At 44.5% G+C, this 26908-nt stretch overlaps 2 protein-coding genes and 1 long non-coding RNA gene across 8 annotated transcripts; 2 read left to right on the top strand and 1 right to left on the bottom strand.

The window, feature by feature from the left end:
- Nucleotides 1-2556: 2556 nt before the first annotated feature.
- On the top strand, nucleotides 2557-4356 carry LOC104583635 (protein PHYTOCHROME KINASE SUBSTRATE 1). Its single transcript, XM_010236403.3, has one exon. The coding sequence runs from the start codon at nucleotides 3099-3101 to the stop codon at nucleotides 4134-4136; it is 1038 nt and encodes a 345-aa protein (XP_010234705.1). The 5' UTR covers nucleotides 2557-3098; the 3' UTR covers nucleotides 4137-4356.
- Nucleotides 4357-12472: 8116 nt separating this feature from the next.
- LOC100835862 (pectinesterase 31) lies at nucleotides 12473-16364 on the bottom strand. Its single transcript, XM_003573835.4, has 6 exons — nucleotides 15991-16364; nucleotides 14300-14404; nucleotides 14136-14213; nucleotides 13849-14036; nucleotides 13559-13732; nucleotides 12473-12829 (listed from the first exon to the last, which is right to left on the bottom strand). Exons 1-6 carry the CDS (start codon nucleotides 16273-16275, stop codon nucleotides 12667-12669), a joined length of 993 nt encoding a protein of 330 aa, XP_003573883.1. The 5' UTR covers nucleotides 16276-16364; the 3' UTR covers nucleotides 12473-12666.
- A 3148-nt stretch (nucleotides 16365-19512) lies between these two features.
- Nucleotides 19513-25717, top strand: LOC100835553. 6 transcript variants are annotated; one of them, XR_002964883.1, is made up of 6 exons: nucleotides 19513-19648; nucleotides 19748-20030; nucleotides 20139-20203; nucleotides 20293-24414; nucleotides 24556-24695; nucleotides 25356-25717. It is a non-coding gene; the product is annotated as an uncharacterized LOC100835553 (long non-coding RNA). The 6 variants fall into 6 exon arrangements; XR_002964884.1 differs by having other exon boundaries at nucleotides 20139-22760; nucleotides 23303-24414; XR_001407104.2 differs by having other exon boundaries at nucleotides 20139-23398; nucleotides 24351-24414.
- The last annotated feature ends 1191 nt before the right edge of the window (nucleotides 25718-26908 follow it).

Below are 26908 nucleotides of genomic sequence, written 5' to 3'. Positions count from 1 at the left end.
CGGCGATCGCAGGCGTGACTACAGACATGAAGTGTCGACAAGAGGTTTTACCCAGGTTCGGGCCACCTGGAGGTGTAATACCCTACGTCCTGCTTGGAGTTGTATTCACTAGTTTGAGTGTTTAAAGGTTGCCGGGGGGTTCCCGGGCTTTGCTACTTTTCCCTCAAAGGGCTTGTCTACTTGGGTGAATGCTGAACCCTTTGATCGGTGGCATTGGTTCTCCTTTTATAAACAAGGGGATACCACAGGTGCCGATGCATGCACTAAACGCGTGTCAACGCCACAAGTCCTACTCTACTGTTCATCCTCGCCGGGCTTCATGCAACGCCCAGGCCACTGTTCATGGTAAATAAAACGAGTTATATGGTAGCCGTTGTAGCCTTGCTGAGCAAAACTAGACCTGCCGATGTGACTCCTTACGGTGCATTTAATGCACTGTCTCTGCTGTCTTCGCTGTTCTGCTGACCCCACTTGTAGGCCTGAGCACGGTAGCCAGGAAGCACCCCCGTACTGGTGCCTGGGACGTTGCGGGGGCAGCGTGTTATTACCTTACCAGGACCAAGCTTCCCGGGTAGCCGTTGTGGTGGATATTTTTCCTATTCTGAATCTTGGCCTTGACGTTGTCAATGGTATCAGAGCTCTCAATCTCTAATGTGATGGTCTTGCCAGTGAGCGTCTTCTCATAACCCCGTTAACTGCTGTCTTGGGGGTGGGCTTCCCGGGTTCGCCCTTCCCGGGAAGTCATCTTTGCGGGACCTCTGCCGTTGCGACCCATGCGTGCAGCATCAGTGGGAACCCGTGGGCCACTGGTGCGACACGGTAGTACCGTCCTGTGCTGAAATTGCACATAACGGGCAGATTTCGGGGACTCCTATAAAAGGGGGTCTTCGTCCCCAACGGCTCCACCCCCGACATTTTCCCAGTGTTCTTCACCTCCATAAGCTTCAAATCTCGAGATCTCTCTTCCTAGTGCATCCCCCAAGCCAATACTTTGAGGAAAGGTAGAGAAGAGCTCGATCTAGGGTTTCACCAAATCAAAAGTTGATTCCCATCGTTTTCCTTAGTGGATTTTGTTACCTTTGGAATTTTGGGATTCCTAGCCGGAAGGTGTCTCTTCAAGGCCTCCAATCTTGTGAGGATGTGCTTGACGATTCGGAAAGGAGACTCCAATTAAGTTGTGACTTTGTGCTCTTCTCTTTATTTATAAAGATTCGCCGTTCACGCCTTCAAGGAAGCCATTAGTGGAGCTCACATCGCCTTTGTGGTGTCGTGAGAGAAAAATAGAATGAGCCTTTTGTGACGTCTCTACCTTTGTGATAGAGCACTCCTCCAAACGGAGACGTACACTTACCCCAATAGGTGGAACTCCAGGATAAATCTTCGTCTCCCGTGTGGTATCATTCTTGTCCCTTTACTTACTTGTCTTACTTCATTGTCTATCTTTTGCTTTGGCTATTGCACTTCATACTTGGGTTGCATTCTGTTTAGAGAATCTAGTAAACCTTAAGATTAAGTGTTTGTATCTTTCAAGAAAAGAAAAAGTAAAAGTAAAATTTGTTAGTCGTCTGTTCAACCCCGCCCCCTCTAACCGACCATACCGATCTTTCACCGGCGCACGTGGAGGAATGATATGCGGCCAAATCTGTTGCATTTTGGTGTATAAAACTATGCTTGCTATGTATGCCGGTGAGGCGTGAACACTAATTTGTATTTTCGTATCTTAAATTGACATCGATTTGGCCTCAATCCTTGCCGGCGGGGAGTCGGGCCGTGAACAGGGGAGAGATTTCAATTCAGGCGTAAAAAATGGGCCGCCGCGGTAGGTTCGCACCGTTGGGGTGGTGGGCGACTCAAACGGACGAAGGCCAGGCAGCGAACGTATTCAGCACAGTCCGCGACCCAAACGGACCAAAACGGACAAAAAAACCGGTCAGTTTGGATCGCCCCGTTGGAGTTGCCCTAACCACTCGGGCTCGCGCTCATTGTAGACTCAGCCCTTTGAGACTGGCATATTGTCATCTGGTACTGTGGCCCTTAACCTCTCTATAAGGTTACGAGTGTTGGCTCCATCCCCTCTGCCACGAGGTTGATCGACTGCGCCCAGAGCACGAACTAGAGAGGATCAGATCGTGAGCAAATCTATTGGGATTTGCTTGTCATAACAAATTCATCTATATACTGAATTTTATTTGCTTGAACTTTCTCCTATGTCTGATTCAAGTTTCTTACTGTTGATTTTAGTGTATACTGTTGTACAACGTTTGCCCTTCTTACTTTTTTTCTGTAAAAACATAAAGACATCCAACTAGTTCAACGAAAAAGCTTAAAGCTGAATGAACTTTTGTATGGCACCAGAAGCAATTTCAGATAGTCCTTTGTGTTTTCTTGTCTCCTTGCCAGTCAACTTACACACCTAAATTCAGCTAAAAATTATCAGTATGCACACACACAAAAAATCTTGCATATTTCCACCTCAACAACCTTATCATCTCAAATGCATGCATTACATGGAGACAAGCATCGTTGTTCCCCAAATTTCCGCTGTGCAGTGTCTTGCATGTCCTAATGGACAAGAAACTGCCAGTCTGCCCCGTTCCCTTAGGCATCCATGTCACTGTCTCCTTTGCCCCAGCAAAACAGTTCAACACAAGTGTTAACGTTAACAAGAGATTCGTCAGGATTCCAGGAGCCCCTGTGACTTGTGGATGTTGAGGCACCAACCACCACCCCCGTCACAAAAATTGCATGCACCGAGCCTAATCCAAGGAAAATTGCTGCAAAATCATATGGCCCTCCTTGCACCAACCATTCTCCCTCTGAACCAGTTCACAGCCTCATTATCTACTCCCTGTTGCCCCCACTGTTGCTTACAGAGACGGCAATTCCTTCTAGTCGATTAACCAAATCATTTTGACTTGTTTTATGTGTACTGTTGGTGAAGGTTATGCGCCAATCTTTATGTGCTGTCTATATATAAATGTGTGCCTATTTCACACCATTTCCGTGTGTTTGTGTTGTGAGTTGGGACACGTACAAATTGGAACTCTTTGATACATACTAATACTATACTTGTAGTGTTGATTGATTTGTTTTGCATCATGGAGCACACAAGAAACGGTGATTTGAAGGGCAGCAGCTATGATCAGGAGCTGTTGGGCCGGCGCCGGAACGGTGCCTTCCCCATCTACCTCGACCTCACCAGCAGGGAGGCCGCCGCCATCGACGCCGCCCGGCAGCCATTGCCGCCGAAGAGCACCCCTAGCCGGAGGCGCACGTACGCCGACGGCGAGCTCGACGTGTTCTCGGCCGAGCGCTACTTCAAGGGCGCGATGGACGGCGACGCGGCCCACAACAAGGAGGCCGTTGTGGTGGCGGCGAGGCCCGCCGTGCCGGTGAGCAAGCCGGCGTGGACTTGCGCTTCGGCGGCGAGCGCCGGGTCGGGAGGCACCAGCGCCCACAGCCGGACCGTGCTCCTCCGTGACGCGCACCGCCGGCCGCCGGGGGGATACTACAAGTGCTGCCTGCAGGTCGGCGAGCTCCTGCGGCCGTGCGCCGGGAAGCGGGCCGTGCGCATCGACGGTGGAGCTCCTGAGGCCGCCGCGGGCGTGGGTTCGGGCAAGCCAGCTGCGGCGAGCAGGATCGAGTGGTACCGAGATCTGAGGATGGAGAAGGCTGCTGCAGGGACAGGTCTCCCGCAGAATTCGAATCTCGGCGCGGCCAAAGTGGCCGCCGTCGGGAGGGAAGACATCATCAAGGCGGCCGAGCACCCGAGCGCAAGCTTCCGGAGCTTCACTCTTCAAGCTCCGGTCAAAGCCGTCGGCGGCGGCAGCGGCAACGGAGACGACGACGATGGAGGCGGGAGCGAGTCGAGCTCGGAACTGTTCGAGATCAAGAGCCTCATGATCGACGACTGCTGCCCCTACGAGCCCAGCGAGGCCAGCATCCAGTGGAGCGTCGTCACCGCCAGCGCCGTCGACGTCTACTCGGAGCGCGGGAGGCGCGGGGGCCCAATGGTCAAGCCGCAGAACCGGCCCGTTGGGCTGCTCACGGGCTGCGTCAGCCGCAGGGCCGTCGACGTCTCCGGGATGCCCGACGCCCGCAGGTTCGCCGCCCCGCCGCCGCGCCGCCGCGTTTAATTAGTTTTCTGCTCCACCAAGTGCGTGCGTGTGTGTTGTGTGTGGTGTCGGTGGGTGTATTCCATCTTATTAATTTACTGCTAGGCTACAGCCAAACAAGCTATACAAATCAGTTTCAAAAATAAAAAAGATTATTTACAAGATTTTATATTACGGAGTAAGTTGCACTAAAACAACGGCAAGTATATAGAAACTGAGAGATTATTTGTATAAGAATTTATACAATTCCACATCACTTATTTTGGAACGGAGAGAGTAGATATCCAAAGGAACTGCACTGCATTTTTTTCGAATTGGAAAAGGTTAAATTAAAACCTCTTTGATCCGCAAGCATGTAAGGTACATGAATGATTCTTTTCTTTAAGTGGTACATAAATGATTCATATGAACTGAATTATTTAGTACTAATTAATTTTGCAATAAAACGGTTGTGTATCATAGGTGGAAACTCCCCTTCAGATAGAGAAAAACAGGACCTCCGATCGAACCGAATGAGAGGCACACATGTTACTTGGCAATCCAAACGCAGGGACCCGGGAGGGACACAAGCCCATCAGACAGTTAATACAACCAGAATTTCTAAAAGCTAAGCAATTTTTCAGATTCCTATCATATTCCGGCGGGCCAATAAGCTTACGGAAGACGTTTCTAGTGATTGTCATCTTGGAGCGAACCATTCACTCCGCAAGCGTGTCCCCTTTTCTCTCACGACAAGGCATCCCTGTGAGCTTATTGCTATTATGTTGTCATACTCGTTTTGGACTTCCCATCCGTCTCCGTCGCCGCCAGGGCTCCTTGAGACCGGTGGCGACGCGAGCAAAGGCCACCAATCTTCGCCGCCGCCTTCACCTGGCCTCCTCCGCGGGCAGAGGGAGCTGGAAACGTACCGCTGCGCCTCCTTCGGCCTTCATCCAAGCCGCCGCCGCCGCCGCGCACTACTCGCCGAGCTTGTCCCGCTGCCTCGTCCACGCACCGCTATCGGAAAACCGGCGGGAGGCCGGATTCGGGCTGTGTGTGTCCTTCTCCGGGCGGGATCAAGTGAGTTTTTTCTTTTAATTTTTTTTCTGCAAATTAAAATAAAAAAATAAAAACCTGAAAACAATAGGTAAAAATAAAAAATCGAAAGCTAAAATTTTAAAGCAGAAGTTGAAAAAAAATAGAAAACTGGCCAAAAAAGGCAAGAAAAAACTTATTGTACTCGTATTTACCATGCGACTCATTTTGGTTGCATGTAAAGGCTAACAGCTCATTTGGCACCCATCCTTTCATTTCATTTGGTAGAAATGAAATGAAATCTAATTTTTGATAAGACTTCATTTGGTTGAATTCCGGGTTAAAAAATCATGTTTGTCTAGAGTGAGAGACAATTTCAGAAAAATGATGTTTTTACAGAGAAATTGCGTTTAGTTATAGTGTGATTTCATGGAATTGCAAATTAAATTCATGTAACCAATTCCGTACCAACTAAATAAGTTAGTTTCTAGAATTCAAAATGAATTCCACAATTCTAGCCTCAAATGGTGGATGCCAAACGGGCTGCAAGAGAAATCATTATGTATTAAAAAAGAAGAAGCATATGGTTCATGCATGTGTGCTGCGTGAGGTAGCTAGCAAGAGAAGATCGGGTCCTTGTAGCATGAAAGAGATTGGAATTGATCGTAGTAGCGACCCTGCACACGCCTCCTTCTCGATGGATCAAAGCGATGGATCTCCACCGGATATTGGGACTTGCAGTGCATATCCAGCTAACAGATAGTATGGCTATTGGCTGAGATCACACGGCAAACGGGATGGACACGCAGCGATCAACCAACCAGCCAACGAACCATGCACGTACGGCACGCCTTAGTTATTAGGCTCTCTCCTCTCCTCTCCTGTCCCGTGATCCATTTTCCTTGAAAATGCTGTCGGAGAAGGCTACTATCGTAAATGCATGTCGTCGTCATCGTCTTGTCTGTTATACTGGTCTCTCCGTTTCAAAATAGTATTATTCAAATACGTCACTTATTTCGGGACGTACCGATGATTTTGTCTCGTCAGGCATGGCCATCACGGACGGAAATCCTTGTTTCTATTAACACCTACCTAGCTTTGTATCCATCAGAGAAGAGATCAGCTATGACTTCCTAACCAAGACTCAGCGAGTGTGGTCTTCTCCTTGGAAGCATGGCCAGTATTCAGAATGTGTGGAACACCTCCTTATGGGGTGGTGGAATTGTGGGTGGCTCCATTCACAAGGTTTAAAATCATATTGCTCGTAATTATGTTGTAGGGCTTTCAGCGGCGGACTCGGGATATGGGTGTGACCAGGGCTAAATTTCAATGATTTGAACAAATATCCAGGGCTAAGTGTGAGAACACTGTTTTTAGCTGAAGACTTGGTTGCGCATCAAGCATTGCATATGCATCTGCATAAACATTTTAATTCACTTAAACTGAAAATCAGTTACAACAAAAGAGAAAAACTTAACTTTATTGCCACTAATTAATTATGCTTGTTTATTTTATAAGTGTTGTATGCTTGATGTTTGTGAATAATTAACTCCAACCAGAAAGAAATCGCGACCTTCAGCGTCTAACGCTTAAGACCGCAGGGTCACATAAATTAGTAGTTTCACCGGCTTATTTTTGTTTAACTCGCAATGTTAATTAAAGGGGCGAAAAATGCATCAAAAGTGAAACTTAAATGTTTAATTTGAAAATATTTCTCATTAAGTATTTTAATTTAGAAAATATCAGAGGGACACATGGCTGAGGCCATGAATTGACTTCTAAATAAAAATGCTAATATATTTGTGTAAACCAATCTTACAGAGAAATATCTTGGACAAAGTAATAAAATTATTCATTGTTTAACTATTTTCCCACATGTGAAATTGTGATTGAAAAATAGTTTACAAGTATTACTAATTTTGGACTTGTACTTATCCATCCATGTGAGTAGTCAAACAAAACCAATACTCTTCACGTTAGTCTCACAAGAAACAAAAATCTGAAAAACAAGCAATTGTCCAGCTGAAGCTACAAGCAGGTGAGTCACTTCAAGCATGCAACAACCCAAGCTGGCAAGCTGAGGCACGTCCAGCACCAAAACTGCAGGCCACGTATTGGTCTAGTAATAATTTCATGGGGGTAAATAGAAGTACAGGAGACCATTATCCTCAGTTCCTCACCTTCTCGTCTCGGTGAAAATTCCCCACAAGAACCACAGCTCAGGCGGCATGGCTGTGACCTAGGGGAGCTGACCACCTGGGAGCGCAGGGGCTGGGGAGGAGAAGGAGTCGGGGAGGAGAAGGCCAGGGACAGTCGTGCTGCAGCTGGAGGAGAAGTGCTTAGTAGCAGAACAGCTAGGAGGAGGACGAGCAGAGCAAGAAGGTACAGCCTGGGCGTAGAGAAAAACTACTTTTTGTTGTCCAAGGGAAAAACTGAATGTTTTGCCTGATTGTGTGTTGTTCTGATGCTTGAAGAGGAGTTAGGAAAAACCTCAGCTTGTTTTTGTTAGTGTTCTCTGTAGAAAACAGAGTGTTGTGTTGCTTTCTTATTAAGTCTTTGGGTTTACAGTAGAACCTTACTTCAGATTTTTTTTTAATGTCATCTTGAGGCTATACAAGTCTTTGGGTTTACAGTAGAACCTTACTTCAGATTTTTTTTTAATGTCATCTTGAGGCTATACAGGAAACCATGCTTTAATGTTGTCAAATTTTGTACTGTCAACCTGTGTATGTAGGTGTGCCACACACACATGCATACAGTTCAGTTCTGGAAATAGCATATTATGTTCAGAAAAGAAGCTGTGAGTGTAGGTAGTTAATTGTACAATTACTATTTGATGCTGTGTTTAATTTGACTGTTGTCGAGCAAGTGCACATGTGTGTAAATAGACACCTTTTTTGTAGGATTGAGTGCTTAAGTTGTAGAGAGAATTAGATTGAAGCATGACAATTAATTTCTATGATTCAGCATTAAGCCTGGCAAGTAATTTCAGAATATTTGTACTTCAGTACTTTGAAATTGGAATAACCATCAACCAGGGAGGAAGCTACACTCCTGTAGTAGATGTTCAGGTTGTTGAAGCAAGTACACACACACATATTAGAGTACATATTCCTGTAGGAAATTGTTTTCACCAAAGATTACTTCCTACTAGTGTCTATATCTCTCCAGTTTTGTTGTTTGAGCAAATATGCATGCTAACTCTGAACTAGGACAGCAGCCTTTAATCACTTAACTATCATCTTGATTGCTCCGTGTATATACATGTTTTTCTTACATGATGGATTGATTGAAGTGTGAAAAATAAATTAAACTGAACCTCAATACTTTGAACTTTAGAGAGCTAGTAGTTGTAGCCTCTAACTTCTTGGGCAAAGAAATAGCAAGCTCCTGTGAACTGTAGCATATCTTCAGGTTCCAGTGCAGTGTAGTTAGAACCCAAAAGACCACCAACAGGTTCTACATCTAGATGCTTTGTTCCCAGATTTTAGTAGATTTATTGGTTAAGCTTTGCAAAGCTTTAATACACCAACTAGTGGGGAACCAGGTCAGTTTTTAGGAGTAAGATAACCATGCCAAATAATTGTTTAGTTCCAGAATCCAAAATCTTTGAACCATAAGGTGAGCTGTACCATTTTACAGAGTAGTGTTAGTATCCAATAGATGGTTAGTAACACAGTTATGCACAGCTATCCTTAATGTCCAGAAGCAGCAACCACTAGGGATAAATCCCAATTGTCTAGTTAGCTAACACTCAAATGTCCAGAACCAGAAAGTTAATCAAGTTGAGTTAGAGAGACCAGTTCAGTCAGTTTGTTTCTATTCACCAAATTTCTGTGAGTGAGGAAATTTGTCAAGTGAGTTGTCAAACCAAAATAAATCAGAACCTAATTATTGAATTGGCTTTAATGCTTTAAATCACAATGAAGGTTCAATGACAATAGCTAAAATTCTTAAAATTGTACATGCAGGTGTTTCAAGTTTCTTGCTGTGATAAAATTTATATAGCACTAGCATGAGCATAATCATCTGCATTACATGCATTCGATGCATAACTTCTGGAACAAGTCCTTATCGGACTTTCTCTCTTTTCAGAAGCGGGAGTTCAGCAAGCAAACCCGTCGAACTCCATTACCTATTCGTCACCAGGCAAGTCCAGTTTCTTGTTCATGTCCTTTGGTACTGTTTGACAAAGTTTCCGTCTCTTCTATAACTTGCAGAAAATGAAAACCTATTTTCTAAAGTGAATCAATTAGAATAGTGACCGCCATCCTTGGCGTGATCATGGTTGGTGGTGGAACTCTGGAAGGTGCCGAAGGCACAATGGAAGGCGGGTTCCACTACATCGTAGCGACCGCGTTGACCACATACACTGTATGGGCAGGGCAAAGCCGACGACCCTTGTCTTATGCCATACTACCCCCGGGAGAGCAAGACCTTGGTAGTTGGATCTGTAGAATCAACTACTATGAAGGTAGTCTGGTCTGGGACCAGCTACAATGTGCTGGATCTATAGCATTAGCATGAGACCGGTAGTACCCGACCTGTTGAGCGGGACTACGACATGGAGTATGGCAGAAAGACGGCGAAAAAGCTTTGTGATTCAAGAGTCTAGTTGTGAGTGCGACGGCATGAACGCCATGACGCTTGGTCCTTTGTGGGTAAAGTAACGCACCTCGGCAGAGTGTAAAAAGTGTGACCTGTCACTCCATGTTCCTGGCTAGAACTACGAACGCGGCAGGAAAGGAGTCCATCGGGGACTCTAGCAGCCTGTAAGACAAGGGATCAATAGCTCTTTGAATAATAACCTGACTCTCTTACCTTACAAAATGCTTTCTTTTGGAGAACACCTCTCTTCTCAGTACATAGTGCATCAAACACCAGTTGCTATCCCTGGACTTGTTGAGTACCTCCCGTACTCATCCCCTATGTAAACCTCCTTTGTTTAGGTTGTGAGCCGACGGCAGAGGAAGAAGTGGTGTACTTCGAAGTTGGAGAAGAAGTACCAGCGGAGCCACCTTCAACAAAAGTCGACGAAGGAGTGGACTACTACTTCGAGTACCGCGAAGACAACACTGACGTGTAGATCAGTTAGTAGCTTTGTGAGACGAGCGTGTGGTATGACTTTTGCTGTACCAAACAGAATGGTTTTAAATTCTCGTTACTTTTGGGAATCAGTTTGTAAGATCTTTATGTTGGCACTTCAGTTTATATGGATTTGTAATATAAGTTTGTAATAATGGACTGCTGCAATGCTTCTGTTGTACTTTTCTAATCGATATGTTGTTGATGAGGCGGCACTTCATCTTCGATTTGTCAAAGATCACCATATTACTCAAAAGGGTAGTATGTGGGTCGCTTCGGTTGGTATCAGAGCAATTGTTTAGACCTCTAGGCATAAAAGTCTAGTTAGGAGACCTGCGAGCCGTAGGAGGAAAATTGGTTTAACTATAAGGACCTCACTCAACTATAGGTTCTTTTGATGGAGGATTTTCTCTCATTTGGGTTAAAAAATTATTATCCTTTTGATAAATCTAACTCTTATTACATGTAGTTCTACCCTATATGGGTTGTTTCATCTTCTTAGGGAACAAGATGTCAATATCTTTATGATATCACTCATCTCATTCTCTAGAGGGTTTAGTGGAGTGTCGTGCTACTTTAGAAATAGTTCTCTAACTTAGCTAATGTGCAATGTCCAAAGAAAGATCTGAAGGTTACAATTCAGATGCATGGAGTTGCAACTAAAGGACACTTCAAAGACCTCAAAAGGAGTCGAAAGAGAGGCTGAGTGTGGATAATACCTTGTGTAGATAAGTTAAATGTCTAATATGGGTGGCTTAGACTAAGGATATAGGTCATAGGATTAGCACCTACTGTTGGTTATGCATTCTTTTGATTTTATTCTGGACACATGTATATACAGCGAGCATCTAATAGTATATAATCACTTTAAGTTTGAATGTGGGTTTTAATTGGATTTTATGGATCTTCTTGGCTCTTTTGTATGACTGTTTAGGTGTGATTATGAATACCAAACTTATTACTTGTCGCTTAGACTAAATTATTTAGTTTGCTTCATATCACAGATTAGGAGATGTTGGGGCCGAGTGAGGAGGCTGAGCAGGCGCAGAAAGAGGCAGCAGAGAAGGCTAGAATGGAGTCTGAGCAGAAAGCAAAGGCAGATGCAGCCAGTGGCAGTGGTTCAGCACATACATTCACTACCGAGGAAGCCTTCATGCAGTAAATCCGCCAGATGGAAGAAGACAGGAAAGACAGGGAAGATGAAAGGCGAGAAAGGCAGGAAGCTCGGGAAAGTCAAAACAAGCTCCTTGCAGAGATGATGAATAAAATGGAAGGAAGAGCCCGTGATAATCAGACACCAACTGGAGGAGGTGTTAGTCTGGGCGATTTTCAGCAAGCTAAACCACTAACCTTTGCATCATCAGCTGAACCTACGGATGCTGAAGACTGGTTGTTAGATACTGAAAGCAAGCTCGAAACAGTGGGCTGCAACAATCAAGAGAAACTTCGATATGCTGTACACCAACTCACTGGACCTGCAGCAGCTTGGTGGGTCAACTACAAGGCAGTTCAGCCAGCCGAGAGTGATCACCTGGACCATGTTTAAAGAGAAGTTTCGTGAAGCACACATGCCATCCAGTATTATGGCACTAAAAAGGAAGGAGTTCATGAGCTTGGAACAAGGAAACATGTCTGTAACCACTTATGTCCATGAGTTCAATCGGCTGTCACGTTATGCACCAGATGATGTGGCTACAGATGTTAAGAGACAGCAGAAGTTCATGGAGGGACTGCACCCATTCCTGTTAATGCAGTTAAGGCTTATCCGTGCTCCATCACTTTGGAGAACGATTACCGCAGGGTGCAAGAAGATAGAAAGAGAAAGTTTAAGCCAGAGCAGCGACAATATCAGCAAAACAAACCACGGCGTGTGGTATATGTTCAGAGGAGTCAATCTGGTGGAGCAACCTCAGGCACAACTAGTCGAGCACCAATACACCAATAAGAATTTGTAGGAAGCAGCTGTGCAAGAGTTAACACCTTTCCGAGGATAAGACCAAATATCATTATCCTGCACAAACAGAGTCTCATGGAGAAGTACAATCAACTCTTGGAACTGAGCAAAAGCCTCCTCAGACAGGAATGTTGAAGAGCATGTCAGTCTGGGTCATCAAGGTGAGCAGCTTATTCTTGTGGGTGTTCATCCTTCTTGAAAGAAGACCGGTCAAATATATGAACTGATCCAGAATTTTGCGGCAAACCTTTAACATACGTCATGCAATTATGTCGAGGCATTTTCACAGGTAACTTTCTTGGCCTTTTGGCTACAATCAAGTTTAGTGCATTTTCATACAGAAAAAGAGTTGACTCGTGAGAACGTACATAACAAAATATTTCTCTCTCCCAGATATGATAACGTGGATACTAACTGACCAAATGTTACAAACTTATCGTACATCCCCAAATTTATTTATCAGAGGAAGGAGGCTTGAGCTAATATGCTGCCATCAGACTACGCTGAAGCTGGTATTCTTATCGCCATCATCTGGAGAAGCCATGGCCTATCAAGGTCTGGATCAACAAAAGAGTGTGTAAGGAATTGCTCTGCTTCAACATCAAGCAATTGTCTACACCAAGCCACTCTGTTTGATGGTCGGGAACCAGGCCCTGAGCATCTGCGGGAAATAGTGATAAAATGGTTAGTGATGTGGCATACTGAATATGCTTGGTTCATACCAAGAAATGCCATATATAGCATAATAGCCGGCAAGTCTTACTCTGGAACAACATTGCAACTGGAATGACTCTAGAAGCATAATTTTTTCATGAGGGGTCAATGAGAGTGACGAGACGATATAAAAGATTAGTTGTAACATATGGCCATGTGAGGTTGATACAAATCAGAAAGTTAATAGCTGTATGAGTTGCTTCCTTATGTTGGGCAATTTGGAAAACCAGGAATGAAGCCTGCTTTCAAGGGAATTATCCTAAAGAACCTGCTAATTTAGTCTTTGTTATGTGCTATTGGTTTATTGGTTGAAGTACTGGACGGGACTTCGGAGGTGTAGCGCGAAGGAGAAGCTGATCTTGGGAGCCCAGCTCATTCATCTGGTAGCTTCGAAGGTTCTTCACTCGAGACATGGCTGGAGTCTTTACCAGAGGAGACTTGCAAATGGCTGATGCTTTAATTTGTTCGGGAGTTGGCTGCTTAAGTCTGTAATAAGATATTACTTTTGTAGATCAGGTTGAAGGCCTGGTCTGCATTTTAATTCCTGTTGTTTCCATCTTTTTGAGGAAGACTTTGGGGACCTCTTAACTGAACTTTGTAGTTTGTCGATTTCCGGCCTGTGCTCCTTCATCTAAAAAAAAGATGAGAAGTTTCTTAACTCTGAGGATTCCAGTACCTGTACTCATAGAAACACGCGGTTCTTTCATTCTCAGATTTGTCCCAGTTATGCCACCCAGTAGGCTTAACACAACGATCCATAAAAGTGTGTGCAAAGACAACCCTCCCAAAGGGTCCCCATGGCCGACCAAGGAATATATATCCAGCTTCTCCATTTCCAGTAATAATACACCTGAGTACAAGCAATAGAAGAATATCGAAATGCTCAACCTACATATCAAGCCTCTTATGGAAGCAATGAAGCAACTAAAGCTGACAAGGCCTAAGAACAATCATGAGACATCTCACCTTAAGAATACATAGCCAGTTGATTCTGAAGAGGATTTCCGGCTATGGGCAGTAATATACCCCGCCGATTTGCAATGGATATGGCAATGTTCCAGAAGGGCAATAGAGTTACCAAAGATGAAGTCACAATTACCTTCAATGTAACAGTCTCTTAAATATTGTTTTCCATAATGTAAATATAGCGTATCCTGCATGATTAATGGTCCAAGTTAGAATATCCTAAGTAATGCTGCTTATCGTCCTGATTAATGTAGCAATTTAACCAGGAGGTGGAGAAATGTGCGTACTTGCCAACCAAGAAACCGGCAACTATAGAAGGCACACCTATCTGCTGTTACCCGGACTGCGACTGCTTGCCCGGATCCCTGCATCACAACCAGAACACATCAACTTCCTACGCCCATTGCATGGTCATCTCTTTCTGCAAGGAGAATAGGTTAACAGCCAGTACCTGGGGAGCTGAGTTCTCAAATGTGATATTCTCTGCAATGAAATCCTCTCCCTCCACAATAACTGTTCCACAGCCGAATGTTCCTGTCCCAATAACCCTGGATGTCTTTATAATAGAAAAAGGACAGTTAGTCAACTGGAGAGATATTAGAATTACTAACAGTACGCAAAATGAACACATTAAACATTTAGCAGAACTCCGAAGTCAAAACTAAGAGGGACTAAATTTATCTGCACCTAACATCTCCCCTCTCTGAAGCATAGATGTATAATCATCCTAATGAATTAAAAAAAGATCATTTGGCTCATAGTTTGCTTAAACTGCCCACTAGTCCATCTCCATCACATTATATAAGATCATAGCACGGAGTAGTCATAACAGGGTATGATAAATCAGATATACCTAAAATTTCCATCTGACACAGAAAGAGACTTGTAGTAATCTAGAATAGGCCGGCCGGTTCATCGTGCCAATGGAGAAAGGATGAAAACAGCCATCCTTGAATTCGCCGAGTAATTTATGTAAGTAAGCTATTTGGGACTAGAGCAAGCGCTACCAGAGGGAACATGGCCCAAACTGGGACAGATTGTACAGTAACACACCGCACGCCAAAATCTAGCAGTGGAAGGCACTCGCATATGAAAGTGGACCTAAATTTCCATCTAACACCAAAGTGTAGTGCAGACTCCATGTGTGTTCACAACCAATTTTGGCTTACAAATAAAACTCTCCCTGAAGTTCTGCATATTCCTGAAAAACTAACAGAGAGCACCCGGAGGTTCACCCGGAAGTTCCGGTGCTGGGAACCGAAGTTAAAAACAGAGAAAAATAGGCATTAAGTTCTACTCGGATGGAAAAGTCGTAGACATGAAAGTTCTTTGTTTTTTCGAGACGAACAACTTTATTTTTGGATTCGTCGTGATCCGATGTCGTTTACTACCTCAAAACTGGATCGGAAGGTGCAGCCAGACTTTGGACCGAACAGCTTTGGAAAGTTTGGGTCCAACCGTCCGAATTAGACTGAAATTAGGGTTTTGGACGTCGATCCAAGTCCGTTTCTTGCACGGGAAGTCCAGCCGCCCTTTATATACACGAGGGGTGACGGCCGATCGAAACAACACCAATCTAACAAACACATCTACAACTTTATCTTTTTCATCTCTCTCCCATGTATCTTTCTTCTCATTCTTCGTCGTTCTTCGAGTTGGAGGGCAGCGAATCCACGAGGCCCTAGGGGCGGTCAGGCCGACCTAGGGCAGCCCATAGCCGGCGCGCCACCCTGACGGGGTCCCTCCCGGGCAAGTGGGTTTTCGGGTCAGCAAAAGCGCCCGCCGGACTGTTCTTTCGTATCGCGCTTCCGGCGAGACTCCCTCGGCACGTGTTGCCACGGATCGGGTTCAGCATCGAGAGTACACGGTGACGTGTTCGTGTGCGAACAATGTGCTTACAAAAGCATTCGGTATCAAAGTGTAGTGCAGACTCCATGTGCTTACAAAAGCATTCGGTACTGTAAGCATGTGACATGGAATCATAGTTATTGAACTGAAAGCAGTATGCCAGTAACGGAGATTGGGACGGCAATTCCTAAGAGGGGAACAGCACGTGCACGTGAAGGACGCCGTGCTATTCAGTTCCCGAGTACACATTTCATCGACCAGGAGACGGGCGTAAGGCGTGCTGCCGGTACGTACCTGGTCGTGCTTGATGCGGGTGGCGGTGTTGTCCCAGGAGATGACGGTGGCCTCGGCGGAGGCGCCGGCAAGGGTGACGAAGTTCTTGGTCTTGGGGACGTAGACGGGCTCCTTGTACACCCCGGGCGCGAGGCGGATGACGGTGCGCGCCCTGTTGCCCAGCGGCACAGCGTCCAGCGCGGCCTGCACCGTCGGGAACGCCTCTCCGTCCCCTCCTACCGAGCCCGGACGAGACACGCGGAGCACGCGCCTCTGCTGCGGCTGCAGAAGCTGCTGCTGCGCCATGGATGGGGACACACCGCCGCGGATGGGCGTTGGTTCGTGGACTGGTTCTCGGTCGTGTTTGGCGTAACAGCTGATTTGGTAATAGCGTGTGGACCGGGAGCGGTTCTTATAGCGTGGAAGCGAACGGGAGCGGTTTGGTGGGCGAACGCGGCCGGCAGGCAGACTGACGTTTCTAACTTGTCAGCTTTTGTGTAATTTTGGGTTGACCATTTTGGTTCGAGGCACCGGAAGATTAATTGTCATCTTTTTCTTTTCTCTGGTTGCAATTGCAACTCGTCCTCAGCTACTCCCTCAGTCCTTGCCGTAACAGCGTGTCTGGCAATATTAGGGAATGGAAGTGGAAATTTAGAGGAGGAAGTTTAGATGAGATCAGAGGAAATTGATTTTTAGTCTCAATCCCTTAGTTTGGTATGGGTGAGAAATATACGTGAGAATTAACAAGTAAATTCTATTCTCGTGTTTGGTTGGGGGAGTTCATGTAAAGTTAGCTTAGAGCATATACAATGCAAAATGTTTAGGTGGGTGCTTAGAAAAATTAATCGGTTTTTGTTAAGCACTGATGCTTATTTAGACTAAGCAGATGTCTAACTTGGCACCTCCTCTATACAAATAAGCACTAGTGCTTAAAAAAGTGCTTGGTTTATTTCCGTAAGCACCTGTCTTAGCACCTTGCATTGTACATGCTCTTACAGGATAACATAAGTTATGATGAAGGGTTGAGTTAGTCTCAATTTTTTTCCAATTCCCACCTCTCCCCCTGTTATTAAAATGGTGGGAGTTAGTCTCTCAAATCACATGCCCAATCTCTCTTAAAATTCCATTCCCTCTAATCAAACGAATCATTTAACATCAGATATTCCTTGACTCCCATTCCCTATCTCTAATTCACCCCAACCAAACGAGCTGTAAGAAATACTATTTCTCAATTCTCGCATCATAATGTAAACTTATTGCTCGCTTCAGATTTAATTGTTCATATTTTGAGCCAGTTCGATAGCTCTCTATGCTCTGGAAATACACCGGCATGCTCCCTGCTCCGTGCTCTAAGGGTGTAAATGTCAAATCGTCATTCCATTCGGCATATGCAGCAGCGTTCCTCGAGCAAAGTGATTGACTGCCGAAACCGGCCTACTAGTAGAGAAAGGAGGGGAACCGAGGATAGAGAGGATGCCGACTCTGGACCAGTTAGGTCTTATTTGTTTGGAATTGGTGTATTTTTATCCTCAAGTGAATCAGATATCCGAGAGAACCACATTTTAGTGTGGTGGTAGAGTTATGGGGTCATGACTTCACCCACTAGGATTCTCACAATTATGTTGTAGTCTTTCTATCAAAAACAAAGAGATACTTGAGTAGATTGGTGCTCACCTAATACTCTCAAATCAGTTTTCACTCAAGACATTAGTATAGTGTGTTGTTTTTAATTGACACAGTAGCATGGGCTTGGCCGGTTAATTGTCTTCTATGGCTTGACCGTCGAATCAAACCGCAGAGATGAGGAGGAGGTCTGAGGTGCATACTGCGCTGGGCACCCACCTCGTTGTACCGTCTCCTGGAACTGTTGCGTAATGTATTAGATGGTTTAGACTGGGTAAAGGTCGCAATAGGCGACGGTGGCGCCGCGCGGGTATAGGCCGTCAGCTATACCCGTCGCCATAGTTATAGAAGTTATATGTGCTCAATCACAATCGTCCCCCGATCATTTTACTAATCCGTCGGTGAAGGACGATAGCACAAATGATCACCTGTGTGCCCACTAGCACTAGATCAATCAACAAAAGGTGTTTTTCAGGAAGTGGTAGCTTACGTTTGGTTTCGAATCTTTTGAGACTGATCCAACACACACAGTCCTTAACAAAATTATGTTCGTGCTCCATCAAGAATGGAAAAATAATAATATGAAGAAAATGCTAATGCGTCGAGATATAGAAGCAACTTTGTAAGATTAGAATTTTTCTTTTTATTTTTTCTAAAAGGAGGAAAAACCCCTGGCCTCTGCATGTAAGATTAGAATAATGGTTCTGTTTTTGGTATTGTATCTTATTTGTGGAAACAAGAGCAAGTGCTTCAAACCTCTCTCCAACGCAGTTTTGTGGGTTTGTCAATTAGCTTGCGAGATCGACGACGTATGCGTTTTGAAGGCAATAAGGTTTTGGTACATAACCGTTTTCATGAAGGTTTTAAAAACTAGATTTCGATGGATATGACGATATTATTTGTTAAGTGTCTACCGCAATACCAAAACATACCGTGTCTCGGACCCGGAAGATTAGGGTTCTTTCGCTTGCTTTTTATTTATTTATTTTTCTTCCCGCTCTTCTTCCCAAGGGCCCTTGCTTTGCGTCCTTTGTACAATTATTTCTTGCTATCTAATCAAATGATGGAATCAACAGTCTTTTCTCTCAAAAAACATACCGTGTCAAGATCACCTGAGATTGAAAAACAAAGGGAGAAGAAGATCGAAGTCGCACTGAAGCGTGGGACTGGGATGCACAATTAAATGGCAGTCACAGCCGGATCACCCATCGACGCTGGCAGCATATATGCCTTGCTTTCTGGTCATGCGGTCCATGCCTGCTTTTGTGTGACATGATCCAAAAGAGGTGCTGCTGGAGCGGAGGGAATCTACACCAAAAAGATGGGGATGGTTCGAAGGTGACGCACCGGAAGATGGCTTCCAGGAAATGGAGACAAGAGACATTCGGAGACGCTCGTGGATAGCGGTGGGTCCAGAAATCTTATGAGAGAGTTGGGAGGATCGGAAATGGAGCCAAGTTGTCCTTGACCTTTAGAGTGTATCCTGAAAAGGTGTGGCATATTTGGACCTCATGAATTATATGTTGTATCAGATAGTATATCCTCGTGAAAATCTTGCAAACTTTTCTCCTTAAATTTGAATTCTAAACGTCCCTCAACATGTATGTTGTCTGGTTCCATCTCCTAAAAAGACAGATCCATACATTGATTAAAAACTACCATGAGAAAAAACATATCAATACAGACATGGATTAAGAAAGAAATCACTCTCGCATGTTGTGTCATTTGGAACACAAGGAAAGAACGAGACACAGTTAGTTTTTTTCCATGGCCTGATAATTCTTGGTTATCAGCTTTGTATATATCTAAACCGTTTTGCTATTGCACAGTCGCCTGGTTTTTTTTGTTAAAACCATGCGACTTCTGCATCGTCGATCTTTGCGTCAGGATCTGTGCCAATTTTTGCTCGGTAGTCTTTTTTTTTTCTCTGCTTCCAACCCGTCATTTTGCCGACCTGCCTGTTGACCAAGCGGAGCGCTCAAGCCTCAAGGGGACGAGGGGGAGGGGAGAGGCGATTGCTCGTCGGCGGCTGATTCTGTCCCGCTCCGCGACTCCGGTGAGCCCCCCTTCATTTTCTGGTACCCCCGGTTCCCGCGGCCGTGCGGTCCAGGGATTCGTGGCGGCGAGTTCCTGACGAGGGGCAGTTGAGGTTCAGGGATTCGTGCGGTCCAGGGGCGAGGGTAGCTTCTTCACCTCCTCAATCGTGAAGTCTGGCACCTGATGCGGCACCGCCAGCGGCGGCTCGGGCTCGTTGCCGAGCGTGCCCATGGAGAGCAGGCTCCAATCGCCGCCAGCTCCCGCGCCATTGATCTCCTCGCGGCAGTTGTCTCGACGATTTCATCAGTCGGCTCGTACATCACCGTGGCTGCGATGCGTCTAGGCCAAAGCAGAGAAGTGGGCGTCTCTACTCGTCGGTGGAGTTTGCTCGCTCCTGTCCGGTGAATCCCCTTCCCCTTCTTATTCTGCCGACTGACGATGATCTTGTGGTTCCTTTTTTGTGTGCTTTGCCACTGATTTTGCTTCCATTTTTTCGGCGATGTGTCTAGGAGAAGACACCAATGGCTCTCCATCCCCCATCCTTCAGGGATGAGGTCTCGCTTTGTGCCGTGCGGTGAGTTTGTCCCGTCGAAATGGTTGTGCTAGTTCGTTTTTACTTCAGGTTTTGCTTCTGATTTTTTGCTCTGCTTATTGTTCGGGGAGGATGTGGCTATGCAAAGGAGGCCCAGGCAAAGCTCTTATCTTCAGCGTAGGGATCTGCTCACCCCATTTCCGGTGTGCTTCGTTTGTTCTGCCCCGTCGAATGATTGTCTCGGTTGAGATAGATGGAGGGCGTTTCTGAACTGTTTTGTGCGTGGTTGTTATTGTGATGATGTACCCGCTCTAGCTGCAGTTGTTGTGGGTTGAATGCTGGACTAGGTTACCCTAAATTTCATTATTTGATTAGCCGTTGATGAGTGTTGTGTTTTTTGGTGATTCCCGAGTCTCATGTGCTAGATAATGTGATGTGGATCTGCTCTGTAGGTATGCAATGGAGATTTTTCACGCGTCTAGGTCATGCATCTATCAACTCTACCTAATTTATTTTTTATGAGTAATTTTCTGTTTATTTGGACCTAATCGAGCAAATGCCGTGTTATGTGTCTTTTCTGATTCGTATGTGCTAATAGGACCTTTTATTAGACAATTTGTTTGAATTTCGGTGGTGGCTGTCTAAATTAAATTGCTCTCTCAGAGAATGCAATATGTTTTTGAAATTGGTACAGCCTTCTGAAATCATTTTGTTGGAATTAAAATTTGGTCTAATCAAACCATGCAATTGCACTAGCTCCAGACTTTGTATTTTTCTGATTTGGATAAACCAGGAGATCATTATCTGCAGTGTATGTGTTTATTCCCTATGCAAATTTTGACCGAAAGTAATTTTAATTAATAAGAAGGGGATACATGGAGGTATAAACTTGTCGCACCAGTGGCACCTGGGGTACCACCGCTGCTTGACGCGTGGGTCGTCTCACCTGCTCCCCGCAAGGATAGCACCCCGGGCAGCACCGCACAAGCTGCCCGGCGAGTCACCAGCCCGGCAGGGCTAGCCGGGCTGCGGGGGTTACCCTGGAAGGCGACGAGAGAATTCCTGCCTAGGCGCTCCCCAGGAAGGTCACTTGCTGGGGAGGACGTTCCCAGGCGCAGGCACCTACAACAGGGACGGTACCCAGCAGGCAGAGCATTGACGCCACGTGCCCGCCCGGCAGATTCCTTGTGCGCAGGGTTGGTCAGGGCGAGGAGTGTGGCACAAGAAAGCATTTAATGTTCCGACAGAAAGGTGATTCCCCATCCAGTCAGCCCACAGTGACTGGCCCGCAGTGAATCTAGGGCACGTACCGCCCTAGTTGCAGCGCTACGTACCGAGCATGCAAGCCAGCGCAGCAAGGGCAAGCTGCTTAGGGTCTTTGCTCAACACTTGTCACCCATGCACCAAGGCACCTGTGGCATCCCCTTGAGTATAAAAGGAGGACCATCGTCAACGGTCAAAGGGTTCGGTTCTTACTAGTTTTAGCCTAGAAATAGCAAGTAGCACTTAGCAGGAAAGGAGAGAGCGCCCGGAGACACCCCCGGCAACTTGTAAACCCTAGTTAATTGGCTAATACGAGCTCAGAAGCAGGACGTAGGGTTTTACACCTCAGGGTGGCCCGAACCTGGGTAAAGCAGTCTTGTGCATCTTCACGCTTGACATTGGCCTCGCCGGCGATCGCCGGAGCGATCCCCAACGCCCACTGCCGAACCAAAAAGGGGGTGCCTCGCATCCCCGGTGTCTAAGCCCTAGGCTACGACAAAACTAAAGTAAATCAATCTTAATTTGTGTTTGGTTTCAGTGGGAGATGGAATGCAACTTACCTACATGGTGCAATTGCATTGTTATTTCATCTTTATTATTTTTATACAACCGTATACACACCCGGGCAATTGCAATGCTATTAGATTATGTGTTACATTTCCCAAGCTTTGTCCTCTTGTATATGTCTATGTTCTTTATGCCATGTTATATGTATATGGGGTATTCTTATATGCAATGCAATTAGAGCACATGTATGCTGCAATTGCAGAGTGTTATCTATCCAATAACATAGTGCAATTTTATTATTTGCATTGCGCTAGACATACCAAATTATGATGCATGATTTTTTTATCAGCACTGTCCTTTTTCTATAAGGGTATATGTCTCCTGTTCTTTCTGCCCTTGGGGTATCGATTTTATATGCAACGCAATTAGAGCACATATATGTTTTGCAATTGCGTCATATGATCAACTCATTTGCATTGGACCATGAAGCATGTAGGTGTGTGGGGGAAGGGTTGGGCATTTTGTTTTGTCTCAAATGGCACACATACCTGATTCAAGAGCACATTGTTCCAATCAAATATTCCACATGGTCTTATGTATTCTTCTGGCTCTTCTATTTGTTGCATTTTATCCCTGCAATCAGTGTACTAAATCATAAGCATCTATTTGCATTGATATACTGTTCCATCTGATCATTCTTACATGTATTTTTAATCACTGTACCAATTTACTTCTTTTAATATTCCTTGTATCAAATTTGGAAGAATTTTGAGTTTAGATCAATACAAGAAGGTTGAGCGCGCACACACCTTGTTGACTGTGGATTGAGGTTAGATTCCACCTCACTTTGTTTTGCTTGTTGGTCCTTCTGATTCGGCTTGTGATTTTGATCATGCTCATCGCTCGATTTCATCTTGTCATTGCCGCCTTTTTCCTCGCAGCTGCCATGACTTTTTGTGCCCCTTGCACTATCCAAATTGGGAAGCCTCGTTTCTTCTTTTTTTTTTTCATGTCCTTGTTGGGTTGGCTCGATCGGCTCATTAATTGGGGTTCATTAACGGGTCCATTAATCTAGCTTAGGAGCCCAGCCACGCGAAGCTCTGTCCGTTTACATGCATATTCAATTGCATGCCCAGCAGATGACGTTTTTGTTGCAATTGCAGCTCCCTACAATTTGAATTGCACCAGCAGGATTAAACTGAATTTTTCCAATTTAGAAAGTTCATGCAGTGCTTTCACAATCTTTTGGTAGTGCAATTCTAGAATTAACTTGTTGCAATTGCTTTTTTTGGGGTTTATGTGTTTTATATTCCCATAATCTCCTGCAAAACAGGGAACTTGGGACTAATTTGAATTTTGGTTCTGCATCAGGGGAGCGTACATATAGTCTTCTTGTCTGTGATTTAGGTTACGATACTCTGTTCTGTTGCCGAAGTGCATGATCTGGTGGTAGTCGGCCACTCCCAGGTAAAGAGCATTAAGCCGGGCACTCAAGTCTTTGTTTGTGTAAGTAGTAATTTATGTGTGTGTTTTTAATTCCAGGATCAAGAATATTCACCTATGATTTATGCTACACCTAGCACCATTTAGTTGTTAATTATGTGGTGGATTTGCACTGCATTTTATTGGCCATTGCATTACATATACTTTGCAACTAAAATTGTGCCAAAGTGCAATTGCAAATAAGATAGCTTAAGAGTTCTTAAATTGATATTTTATTCTGATTGTGTATGTCAATAGGTCCTTACGTAGAGTTAGAAAATTTGAATGTCAATTTTGCTAGCGTATTTTAGTTTTGGAAAGCAGTTGACCTGTCGGCCATCCGATTACGTTTGGAGATTCACGTCACGAGTTCTGTAATTTTTGGTCTTATGATTTCTTTTGTTCTCCCTTCTCTGTTCAGACCTGCAGATACTGAATTTTTATAATCAAGATGTTCTGTTCTTGCACCTGTCGCAAAATTCAATTGCAGTCTTGTTTGCACTAGTAGTTAAGTTCAAATTTCAATGGATTTATTTTTGAATTGCATCCAAGCTGTTATGGTTTTGCACCTGTGGCAAAGTGCAATTGCAGTCATTTTGCACCAGTAGCTAAGTTCAATTGCAATAGATTTATGTAAGTGTGGATACAGAGTGTAGAACCAGACCAACGTAATGTTCTAGGTTTCTATGTTGTAGCGCGTAGGCTCTAATTTTTCATGGAAAGGAACTCTTGCATAGTTGCAAAAGACTTGTTAGAAATTTGACTTGAAACTGTACATCGTTATTACTTCTAAAATTTAATTGCACTCCTTCCATTGCTGCAAATCCATTTTTTTCAAATTGCAATTGTTCTATCTAGTTTTGCTTGTTTTGTCATTATGGATTCTTTTATCCAAATTGCACTTAATTTTCGCGGTTTTTGAAACTGCAATGTCCAGTTTACGATTGTGCAGCCCGGCGGCAACATCATACTCCTTGTTGTCATCCCATCACAAAGCTCAAGTATTATCCCGTTTCCTTGCAATCATATGCTTCCTTCGAAAGTGCACTTCTGCTCTACTGAAGTTGCTCCCATTCGTTGAGAAGCTTCCCTGAGTTTTGTGTTAGTGGCCTTAAATGCACCATCGTTTCCCTCTATTTCAGGCAGGAAGTTCTGGGGCTTTCCACTATTTGCGGAAGATTGCGCAAGTGGCCATAAGACCATGTTGGATCAGAAGTCAGATATCTCAGAGCTGTGTTCTCAAATGATGCTTAAACTTCATGATGTTTATGACGCAAACAAGGTTTGGATTCAATGTTGATGCCTCTGTAGATGTTTGCTTGAATCCTGTTGATACTCGCATGTTTTATCTATGTCTATTGACATTTGTGTAGACAAATGTGAAGATTAAGGTTATTTCTGGGTCTGCTTCTGGTATTGTAGTTGCTGAGTCTAAGCGAGCACAAGCAAGCTGGGTTGTGCTAGATAAATAAGTATTGTAATGTTTTTCTGTACACATTAGTCACTTGCTACAGAAAAGAGGATTACCATTTTTTGTCTGCAAGCAAGCTGTTTGTTTTAGTAGAGTTGTATTCTTGTCTTGCCTGTTGCAGTTCTGTCTTGTTCCAGTAGTGGATCGAAGTTAGTAATGTTGTCATAAATCTATCATTGTTAAGCTATGCTTGAAATATATTTCAGGTTGTAATAATAAACAGTGGAACGGGCTGCTAGACAAAAGATTGTTGTTGCTAAATTTTAGTAGAGGCTGAATTTTATTTGTTTGAATTTGTCACTCGGTTAGTCTAGTGTGTTTCCCTTACTGTAGTTTATTTAAAGAGCATGATCCTGGTTATGACGCTGGTTTTTATTAACCCGACAGGCCACTGTTTATCTTAGAATTTGTTTCTTCATGTGCCTGGTTTCTATTAAACGAGCAGGTGACTGTTTTTATCTGTTTTTTCAGGGACTGTTTTGTTCTCAGAAAACATGCGCCTGCTTTGGTAACTTAAAACAGGCGCCTGTTGTATAGACAGACCCATATCTAAAAGAAAAAAGAACGAGACAGACGGATCTTCCAGGGAAAAAAAGCATGTCAACGCAGGCCCTGATTTTGCTAATCAGGGATGAGGCTGCCCACTTTGAGAATGCTTTTGGGAGATAACTAGAACCTTTATATAGCTGAGTTGCTCTACAGCAGCTTAGAAGTTTCAGTTTCTCTACTTAGTGCAATGAAAGAGCACCTGTCTTTTCCGTTAAAAAGAAATAACCTAACCCTGCTAATTATTTGGATAATTAGAAGACGCCTAGTCGCCTATTCCGGTCAAATTATGCAGGTGCATACTGCAAATGATAACAAGGAGCAAATCATATCACACACACAAATACCAATAGAGAGAGAGACTTAAAAACTCCAGGTCGAGCCATCTTTAGTGACAATAACTAGTTTTTCAATCTGCAAATTGGCACAACATAAGGCCAAAAACATTTCAATCTGCAAACTGCACAACATAAGGGCAAAAACACAAGTTTTTTTTATCTGCAAATCGTCCACGACACGAGCCGCTTCGACTGGATGGAACTTCCATAATTTTGTGGCGTGTGATGTAACAGCCACTCTGTTTACCCCACCTTCATGCATCAACACCCCGTCAAATTATATGTGTTGCAGTAAATCAAAACTCTTATATGGGCCGGGTCATAAATTTTACGTGGCGACGACTAGATCAACATTTCCCAACACGAGTCAAGATGCCAACTTGGCGTACTCAATTATACATGGAAAAAAAAGACAAGTCAACAAGTAAAGCCTCTCATGCCATGGTCAAAAGGTGGAATGAATTAGAGTAAGGGCAAGAAAGGTGTAGGGATAAGGCTTTTGGTTCATGGTGGACCATGGACCAACTCTCACTTTTCCCACATGGTGCACACAAAAGTTATGGACGAAGGAGCTACTTTTATCATTTTCACCCACTTTTCTTTCTCCCTCAAAGGTAACCATGGTCTTTTGTCATGAATCCTTAGGCTATAAATACCTTTCCATAGGGGCATGTATCATTCACTCTCAATTTGAATAAACTCAAGGGGAGAGGGCTAGAGTGCTCCCTCTAAGGTTCGCTCTCGAGCACCGCTTTTGACTAAAAGTCGATCGGCCTTAAGAAACCTTCTAGGGGACTCTAGTTTCGAGGCTCCGCACTAACCTTGGTTAGCATGGGATCGAAGGAGAAGGGGTTGTGTTAGAGTTCCGAGGGTATCCTAACCTTGATACTTGGAAAGACGCATTCGTTCCAAGTCCGAGGCGGCCCCGACGAATATCTCGCTAAAGGTGTCTTGGGAAGATCCGCTCGGCCTAAGCACTTGGCTAACAACCCCCTCGAAGCCTTTCCTAACATATGATTAAGTCGTATCCACAGGGTCGACCGAACCTATTCAAAAAATATCGACGTGTCAACTTGTCCAAGTGTACGGCGACCTTCGCTATAAGGCCGGCATACACACCCTACTTTTATACACGCACTT

The sequence above is a fragment of the Brachypodium distachyon genome, chromosome 3 (assembly GCF_000005505.3).
Source record: "Brachypodium distachyon strain Bd21 chromosome 3, Brachypodium_distachyon_v3.0, whole genome shotgun sequence".
NCBI lineage: Eukaryota > Viridiplantae > Streptophyta > Magnoliopsida > Poales > Poaceae > Brachypodium > Brachypodium distachyon.
The sequence above is the reverse complement of the archived record's forward strand: the minus strand, read 5'-3'. Positions and strand labels throughout refer to the sequence as shown.

Excerpts from the sequence above, each read along its gene's own strand:
- LOC104583635 (XM_010236403.3), top strand. The coding sequence starts at position 3,099 with ATGGAGCACACAAGAAACGGTGATTTGAAGGGCAGCAGCTATGATCAG.
- LOC100835862 (XM_003573835.4), bottom strand. The coding sequence starts at position 16,275 with ATGGCGCAGCAGCAGCTTCTGCAGCCGCAGCAGAGGCGCGTGCTCCGC. Across the intron at positions 13,733-13,848 it reads ACTGGCTATGTATTCTTAAG|GTGTATTATTACTGGAAATG; the intron begins GTGAGATGTCTC and ends GCTTGTACTCAG. Across the intron at positions 12,830-13,558 it reads GCGTGTTTCTATGAGTACAG|ATGCTCAGGGCCTGGTTCCC; the intron begins GTACTGGAATCC and ends TATTTCCCGCAG.